The sequence below is a fragment of the Silurus aristotelis genome (assembly GCF_946808225.1).
Source record: "Silurus aristotelis genome assembly, chromosome: 3".
NCBI classification, from domain to species: domain Eukaryota; kingdom Metazoa; phylum Chordata; class Actinopteri; order Siluriformes; family Siluridae; genus Silurus; species Silurus aristotelis.
This window is the reverse complement of record NC_139576.1, coordinates 362,543-372,542: the sequence shown is the minus strand read 5'-3', so window position 1 is coordinate 372,542 and position 10,000 is coordinate 362,543. Positions and strand designations below refer to the sequence as shown.

Here is a 10,000-nt window from a genome sequence, read left to right as displayed (position 1 = left end):
TAGAAGCGTGTTACACCCACACACAGAGTGTAGAAGCGTGTTACACCCACACACAGAGTGTAGAAGCGTGTTACACCCACACACAGAGTGTAGAAGCGTGTTACACCCACACACAGAGTGTAGAAGCGTGTTACACCCACACACAGAGTGTAGAAGCGTGTTACACACACACACAGAGTGTAGAAGCGTGTTACACACACACACAGAGTGTAGAAGCGTGTTACACACACACACAGAGTGTAGAAGCGTGTTACACACACACACACACACACACACACACAGAGTGTAGAAGCGTGTTACACACACACACACACACACACACACACACACACAGAGTGTAGAAGCGTGTTACACACACACACACACACACACACACACACACACACACACACACACACACAGAGTGTAGAAGCGTGTTACACACACACACACACACACACACACACACACACAGAGTGTAGAAGCGTGTTACACACACACACACACACACACACACACACACACACACACACACACAGAGAAGCGTGTTACACAGAGAGAGAGAGAGAGAGAGAGAGAGAGAGAGAGAGTAGAAGCGTGTTACACACACACACACACACACACACACACACACACAGAGTGTAGAAGCGTCACACACACACACACACACACACACACAGAGTGTAGAAGCGTCACACACACACACACACAGAGAGAGAGAAAGAGAGAGTGTGTAGAAGCGTGTTACACACACAGAGAGAGAGCGTGTTTCTCACACACACACACACACACACACACACACACACACAGAAGAAGAAGCGTTACACACACACACACACACAGAGTATAGAAGTGTTACACACACACACACACACACAGAGAGAGTGTAGAAGCGTGTTACACACACACACACACACAGAGAGTGTAGAAGCATGTTATACACACACACACACACACACACACACACACACACAGAGAGAGAGAGAGTGTAGAAGCATGTTATACACACACACACACACACACACACACACACACACACACACAGAGAGAGTGTAGAAGCGTGTTACACACACACAGAGAGAGAGAGAGTGTAGAAGCATGTTATACACACACACACACACACACACACACACACACAGAGAGAGAGAGTGTAGAAGCGTGTTATATACACACACAGAGAGAGTGTAGAAGCGTTACACACACACACACAGAGAGAGAGAGAGTGTAGAAGCGTGTTACACACACACACACAGAGTGTAGAAGCGTGTTACACACACACACACAGAGTGTAGAAGCGTGTTACACACACACACACAGAGTGTAGAAGCGTGTTACACACACACACACAGAGTGTAGAAGCGTGTTACACACACACACACAGAGTGTAGAAGCGTGTTACACACACACACACAGAGTGTAGAAGCGTGTTACACACACACACAGAGTGTAGAAGCGTGTTACACACACACACAGAGTGTAGAAGCGTGTTACACACACACAGAGTGTAGAAGCGTGTTACACACACACACAGAGTGTAGAAGCGTGTTACACACACACACAGAGTGTAGAAGCGTGTTACACACACACACAGAGTGTAGAAGCGTGTTACACACACACACAGAGTGTAGAAGCGTGTTACACACACACACAGAGTGTAGAAGCGTGTTACACACACACACAGAGTGTAGAAGCGTGTTACACACACACACAGAGTGTGGAAGCGTGTTACACACACACACAGAGTGTAGAAGCGTGTTACACACACACACAGAGTGTAGAAGCGTGTTACACACACACACAGAGTGTAGAAGCGTGTTACACACACACACAGAGTGTAGAAGCGTGTTACACACACACACAGAGTGTAGAAGCGTGTTACACACACACACAGAGTGTAGAAGCGTGTTACACACACACACAGAGTGTAGAAGCGTGTTACACACACACACACACACACACACAGAGTGTAGAAGCGTGTTACACACACACACACACACACACAGAGTGTAGAAGCGTGTTACACACACACACAGAGTGTAGAAGCGTGTTACACACACACACAGAGTGTAGAAGCGTGTTACACACACACACACACACACACACACACACACACACACACACACAGAGTGTAGAAGCGTGTTACACACACACACACACACACACACAGAGTGTAGAAGCGTGTTACACACACACACACAGAGTGTAGAAGCGTGTTACACACACACACACAGAGTGTAGAAGCGTGTTACACACACACACACAGAGTGTAGAAGCGTGTTACACACACACACACACACACACACAGAGTGTAGAAGCGTGTTACACACACACACAGAGTGTAGAAGCGTGTTACACACACACACAGAGTGTAGAAGCGTGTTACACACACACACACACACACACACACACACACACACACACACACACACAGAGTGTAGAAGCGTGTTACACACACACACACAGAGTGTAGAAGCGTGTTACACACACACACACAGAGTGTAGAAGCGTGTTACACACACACACACAGAGTGTAGAAGCGTGTTACACACACACACACAGAGTGTAGAAGCGTGTTACACACACACACACAGAGTGTAGAAGCGTGTTACACACACACACACACACACACACACACACACACACACACACACACACACACACACAGAGTGTAGAAGCGTGTTACACACACACACACACACACACACACAGAGTGTAGAAGCGTGTTACACACACACACACACACACACACACACAGAGTGTAGAAGCGTGTTACACACACACACACACACACACACACACACACACACACACACACACAGAGTGTAGAAGCGTGTTACACACACACACACACACACACACACACACAGAGTGTAGAAGCGTGTTACACACACACACACACACACACACACACACAGAGTGTAGAAGCGTGTTACACACACACACACACACACACACACACACACACACACACACACACAGAGTGTAGAAGCGTGTTACACACACACACACACACACACACACACACACACACACACACACACAGAGTGTAGAAGCGTGTTACACACACACACACACACACAGAGTGTAGAAGCGTGTTACACACACACACACACACACACACAGAGTGTAGAAGCGTGTTACACACACACACACACACACACACACACACACACACACACACACAGAGTGTAGAAACGTGTTACACACACACGCTTCTACACTCTCTCTGTTACACACACACACACACAGAGTGTCGAAGCGTGTTACACACACACACATACACACACACAGAGAAGCGTGTTACACACACACACACACAGAGAAGCGTGTTACACACAGAGAGAGAGAGAGCGAGCGAGAGAGAGCGAGAGAGAGAGAGAGAGAGAGAGAGAGAGAGAGAGTGTGTGTGTGTAGAAGCGTGTTACAGTGCGATGCAGGAGCTGATCTACGCCATGTTACTCACCATGTGTTTGAGGATGTTCCCGTACTGAGCAAACTGCAGCAGGATGTAGGAGGCCGACGCTGGAGGAAACCTGCAGGACGTTGCAGGTGTGTTTTTTATTTGCATAAACACACCCACACACATCACCAGCATAAAGGCAGACTCACCCAAAGACGGTGACCCAGGTCTCGTCCAGCTGGTCCTCTGAGGACAGGCCGTCCCCCTGAGTGAAGAACGGGTCTACCTGTGCAGGTGACAGGGCATTCTTCACCTGTCCCAAAGAGGCGGGGCTAAACACACTGCCTACTACACGCACACACACGGTAATCATAAATGAGTATATAATCAGACAAGATCATCATACACATTTCTAATCCTTGAGACACGCCCACTCTAATCACTTCACATTTCAACTAAAATCATACACAACTGTGTGTGTGTGTGTGTGTGTGTGTGTGTGTGTGTGTGTGTGTGTGTGTGTCTATAACCCATAAGAAGTGTATGAGAATGTGTCATGTAGATCTATACTGAAATGTGTGTGTGTGTGTTATGACTCCCTGGATGTTCTCCCCAACACACCCAGATGATATTAATTATTAAGCCACTCCCACTCAGAGCAGTGTTCCTGTGACAAACCCTAATAGGTAAAGCAGGAAGGTCATGTGATCATGTCTCACCCGATCCTGGAGTTGCCGCCATGCCAGACAGAGGAGTTTGCATCATAGAGAACACCTACACACACACACACACACACACACACACACACACACACACACACACACACACTGAATCCTGCAGTGTATTGAATAATAACAGATAGTAGTGTGATTGTATGAAGTGTGACATTATGAAAGTGTGTGTATGTGTGTGTGTGTGCGTGTGTGTTACCTGTTTGTTGCGTGATGTAAGAGGGGAGAATCCGACCCCTGGACTGGACAGGTCATCATAAATACTCCTCACTGGAGGAGCACCACTTTTATCTTTAGGAGTAGGAACCACCGGCTGAGGAGGAGAACCACCTGATACACCTACAACAACATGCAGGTCTAATACTGTTCATAAAAAGAATAATCTAGTTCTGTTATCATCATCATCATCATTATTATTGTTATGTGTGTAAGATACCTGTGAGGGGCAGGGCTCTGGTCTCAGCTCCACCCACTGTCAGGCTCAGGGGTCGGGCCTGTGGTGTAGCAGGAGCAGGAAGGTCACCCATCAGGAACCCAGGGAGGAACTGAGCTCCACCAACAGGCTTCGGGGATGATGGAGAACCAAGTGACATCGGCTCCATACCTGCCACAGAAGGACAAAGAAGTTTAAATTATACTTACAGTGGGGCAAAAAAGTATTTATTTAGCCACCAATGGTGCAGGTTCTCTCAGTTACAAAGATGAGTGGACTGTAATGTTCATTATAGATATACTTCAACTCTGAGACAAAATGAGAAGAAAAATCCAGAAAATCACAGTCTGATTTTTAAAGAATTTATTTGCAAATGATGGTGGAAAATAAGTAGTTGGTTAATAACAAAAGTTCATCTCAATACTTTGTTATATTCCGTTTGTTGGCAATGACAGAGATAAAACGTTTTCTGTGAGTCTCCACAAGGTTTTTACACACTGGTGCTGGTAGTTTGGTCCATTCCTCCATGCAGATCTCCTCTAGAGCAGTGATGTTTTGGGGCTGTCTCTGGGCAACACGGATCTTCAACTCCCTCCAAAGATGTTCTATGGGGTTGAGATCTGGAGACTGGCTAGGCCACTCCAGGACCTTGAAATGCTTCTTATGAAGCCACTCCTTGGTTGCCCGGGTGGTGTGCCCAGGTCTACAGTTTTGTTTCTGGTGTCCTTTGAGAGCTCTTTGATATTTGCCATAGTGGAGTTTGGAGTCTGACTGTTTGAGGTTGTGGACAGGTGACTTTTATACTGATAACCAGTTCAAACAGGTGCCATTAATACAAGTGGAGGACAGAAGAGCCTCTTAAAGAAGAACTTACAGGTCTGTGAGAGACAGAAATCTAGATTCTTTGTAGGTGAACAAATACTTATTTTCCACCATAATTTACAAATAAATTCTTTAAAAAAATCAGACAATGTGATTTTCGGGATTTTTTCTTCTCATTTTGTCTCAGAGTTGAAGTGTACTGATGATGAAAATTACAGACAGTGGGAGAACCTGCACAATTGGTGGCTGAATAAATACTTTTTTGCCCCACTGTATTTTACAAGAGACCTTCTACAGGCTTTCATGAACTTCACTAAGCCCACAGAGACCCAGTGTCACATCCCTCAGAACGTCCGTCACTAATCCCACAGAGACCCAGTGTCACATCCCTCAGAACGTCCGTCACTAATCCCACAGAGACCCAGTGTCACATCCCTCAGAACGTCCGTCACTCGTGGCCACTTTAATAGGATTGGACATGAAGTCCAATCACGTGGCAGCAGAGGAACATATAAAACGATGCAACTATGGAGAAGAACTTCAGATTCCCATCAAACACCAACATAAAAACCATTAAACTGCTGTGTTTATATAATAATGTTATACATTAATGCATTTCCCCTTTAACATACAAATCTGTTTTTGTGTCTTAACACACACACACACACACACACACACACACACACACACACACACACACACACACACACACACAGGTGCTAACCCTACAGCACCTGTATTAAATTATAATCCTGTTATTAATAAATAATATTAATAATGGCAACTTTATATTGGAACAACTTTATTAGCTAACACATCGGCTAGCAGCTAGCGCCGTGCTAATGATGCTAACATCACCACCTGCACGTGTCTGAGAGAAACACGTGTAAATACACACTGTAACACACATAACACTCACCCTGAATGTCCATCACACCGAAAACACCACACACTTATTTATTTAATAACTACACCGACACGCTCCCACACCGTTACCTCAGAAATTTCAAAAACAAAACCGGAAATGACGTGTATTCCGGAAACCCACTGAAGTGGTTTGCGCATGCGCAAGAAAAGCGCGATAGTGGTGGATCAGAATCAGAATCAGGTTTATTGGCCAGGTGTTGACACACACAAGGAATTTGGTTTCAGCTGTTAGTGCCTTTTAAAGTACAGACATAAATAACACATTTATCTTAAACTATACGAGACAATAAAGACAGTGTGAGACAATACAGACAGTATGAGACAGTGTGAGACAATAAAGACAGTGTGAAACAATACAGACAGTATGAGACAGTGTGAGACAATAAAGACAGTGTGAGACAATACAGACAGTATGAGACAGTGTGAGACAATACAGACAGTGTGAGACAATACAGACAGTATGAGACAGTGTGAGACAATACAGACAGTGTGAGACAATACAGACAGTATGAGACAGTGTGAGACAATACAGACAGTGTGAGACAATACAGACAGTATGAGACAGTGTGAGACAATAAAGACAGTGTGAGACAATACAGACAGTATGAGACAGTGTGAGACAATAAAGACAGTGTGAGACAATACAGACAGTATGAGACAGTGTGAGACAATACAGACAGTGTGAGACAATACAGACAGTATGAGACAGTGTGAGACAATACAGACAGTGTGAGACAATACAGACAGTATGAGACAGTGTGAGACAATACAGACAGTGTGAGACAATACAGACAGTGTGAGACAATACAGACAGTATGAGACAGTGTGAGACAATACAGACAGTGTGAGACAATACAGACAGTATGAGTATTAAACAGAGATACAGATTATATGACAGATCAGTAATGTATATAAAGTGTGTGAGTTCATGGTGGTGTAAAAGAACAGTATTGTGCGTCAGGTATGATAGTGACTTTAGGACTTTGTACAGTATACAGCAGTAACAGTGTGGAACATTTACGTATGATGTGATGAGTGACAGTTCTGATAGATCTGAAGCAGGGAATATGATTATGGTCAGTTGTTAATAAGGCTGATTTCTGTAGGACCTGCCAGAAGAGAGGAGCTGAAAGATGTTGTGTTCAGGGTGCAGAGGGTCAGTAATGATTTTTCCTGCCTGGTTTCTGCTCCTTGTATGGTACAGGTCCTGGAGAGTGGGCAGAGGAGCACCAATGATTTTTTTCTGCTGTTGTAACTGTTTTCTGCAGTCAGTTCAAGAGTTCAAGTCTGGAGTTTCTTCATCATTTATTCTTCTCTAAATGTTCTGCTTGATGTTGAACTGATGCTGAACTGTATGTTGGCGATCAGTAGATTCACCAAGCGGCGATCAGAACGGCACCAATCAGTTACGTTTTTATCCTCAGAAATAATGTGTCCCCTGTGTCAGGGGACACAGGGGACAGTGTAATTCTTTTAAAATGAAATGAAAACAAATGAAGTTTGAATGTGTGTGCATTATTAACATCTTCCTTAATCATTAAACAGCTCCTGAGTTTTAGAATATCTCTTAAATACTCCCTACACTTCATTAGTGCACTTTAACACACACACACACACACACACACACACACACACACACACACACACACACACACACACACGTGTCTGATGCAGGATTCTATCTGCTCTACTGTACTGGCTGTACATTGTTGTATGTTTTTATGTTTACAGACGGTAAAGGTCTAGACGGCAGACAGGTCAGTTCAGCACACAGACTCTTCTACTATGAAGTCATGTTAATGTATGCAGTGTGTTGCTCAAATATACAAGTCCTTCTCTGAAAAAGATGTTTTCTGGTTGGAAGCATTTGTAGCTCTTAAACCTCTATATGGTGTTTAGCATTGATGGATCTTACCCAAATGTACAAGCTGCCCATTCCACAGACACTGATACACCACCATACCATCAGAGATGCAGCTTTAAAAACCGAGTGCTGATAACAAGCCGGATGGTCCCTCCCCTCTCCTCTTTTGTTTCTGGATCAGGTTCACATATGCCTTCTTCTTTCTGCTAACCTGCGTTTTTAAATGACATGCAAACTGTGTTCAATGATTCCTGGAGGTGTTAATGAGCCCATGCAGTGATTTCCATTACATAATCATAACGGTTTTAAATGCTGTGGCCCCTGAGGGCCCAAAAATCACAAGCATCCAATATTGATTTTCCCCCTTGTCCCTTGTGCACAGCGATTTCACCAGATTCTTTAAAACCTTTGATATGTTCTGTAAATGATGAGATGTTTAACTGTTTAGCAGTTTGATGTAGAGGAACTTTATACTGAAATTGTTCTACAGTTTTAGAGTCTTTCACAGATTGTTGAAGCTCCGCCCATCTTTATTTCTGAGAGACTCTGCTTCTCTAAGATACACTATTATTCCCCAATCATCTCACTGACCTGCTGTGGTTTAACATCTTTAGTTACTAAATATTTCTTCGGCTGTTTCATTGGAATAACATTTACTTTTTCCAGACGTTTGTTGTTCCGTCCAAATTTTTTTTAAACGTGTTGCAGCACCAAATTCAAAATGGCCGTATTTTTTCTGTAAATTTCCTCAGTTTTAACATTTAATATGTTTTTCATGTTCTATTGTGGATAAAATACAGGTTTATAAGTTTTGCAAATGATTGTTAAAAAAGGAAATGAAAACAGAGTGCAGTGTCATAACGTATGTGGAATTGCAGTTGTATTGTTGTATTTGTGTAAAGCTGCTTTGGGTCAAGGTCCACCCTCACTGCACTACACAAATATACTGAATAGAACTGAAATGGATTTTAGCGAATGACTGCACCACAGAACTCAAACACAGAGCGATTTATTACAGAATTGTATTCATTCATTTATTATTAATTCTATAAATTCACAGTTTACTGGTTATTTAGTTTAGTTTGAGGCATACCGAACACCCGGCAACAATCTGATAACAAATCAGAAGCAAAAAGTAAAGAACAAAAAAGAACAAAAGCAAAAACAAGCAGATGAAAAAAATGGAAGCAGAAGGTACCAAAAATGAACTGGGTGGAGGAGAAGCCTGTAGTTTCCACCAAAATAGAATGATTTCTGTTCAGCTAATAATCCCAGTGTACTCATCACATCATTATTATTATTAATATTAATATATCTCTGTGTGCTAGAACACCAGGGAGCTGGTATTCTGATCATTAGTAATTATTGGCTGGTTATAATCAGTGTACCTGTGATCATTAGGGATGATTTTCTCTACACTGCTGTGATGTTTTATTAGCTGGTCTACAGGTGGCTGTGCAGGGCCCTGATGTGACTCTTCCACTGCTGTATCGGTGGACTTCCCGCAGCCGCAAGTCTCCTCAGTAAGCGACTGGGCTCCAGACTCGGCACGTCGGGATGAGCGTGGTGATAATGCTCCAGTCTCTCCAGCACGATGGCCAATCCGACCTGAGATGCGTAAAACATCGGACCTCCGCGATGTCTCGGCCATCCATATCCGAACAAATAGATCACGTCGATGTCTTCCGGACCCGCTGCTATTCCGTCCTCCAGGATACGAAATCCCTCGTTGGCCAAAATGAAGGCACATCTCTCGATCACTTCCTGTGTGGTGATACGTCGTGGTATGATCCCATAGTTACGCCTGTAATCCTCCAGGAAGTTTCGGATCTCTGGATCAGGCC

General features: G+C 43.8%; 2 protein-coding genes across 10 annotated transcripts in view; both read right to left on the bottom strand.

The window, feature by feature from the left end:
* Positions 1-6,440, bottom strand: part of nup35 (nucleoporin 35) — a 26,367-nt gene extending 19,927 nt beyond the window's left edge. Inside the window, exons 1-6 of one of the 8 annotated variants that reach the window (XM_083536107.1) lie at positions 6,285-6,440; positions 4,547-4,714; positions 4,310-4,473; positions 4,099-4,153; positions 3,589-3,727; positions 3,443-3,512 (exon numbers count right to left, since the gene is read on the bottom strand). In XM_083536107.1, coding sequence (XP_083392233.1) covers positions 3,443-3,512; positions 3,589-3,727; positions 4,099-4,153; positions 4,310-4,473; positions 4,547-4,714; positions 6,285-6,297 — 609 coding nt within the window. In that variant the 5' untranslated portion in view covers positions 6,298-6,440. The remainder of the gene's footprint in view (positions 1-3,442; positions 3,513-3,588; positions 3,728-4,098; positions 4,154-4,309; positions 4,474-4,546; positions 4,715-6,284) is intronic. The other 7 variants (XM_083536108.1, XM_083536109.1, XM_083536111.1 and 4 more) reach the window with 7 other exon arrangements.
* A 2,723-nt stretch (positions 6,441-9,163) lies between these two features.
* Positions 9,164-10,000, bottom strand: part of ehhadh (enoyl-CoA, hydratase/3-hydroxyacyl CoA dehydrogenase) — a 5,132-nt gene continuing 4,295 nt past the window's right edge. For both annotated transcript variants that reach the window (XM_083536069.1, XM_083536070.1), the window contains exon 7: positions 9,164-10,000. This exon is cut by the window's right edge and continues 852 nt beyond it. In XM_083536069.1, the coding sequence (XP_083392195.1) occupies positions 9,600-10,000 (401 nt within the window). In that variant the 3' untranslated portion in view covers positions 9,164-9,599.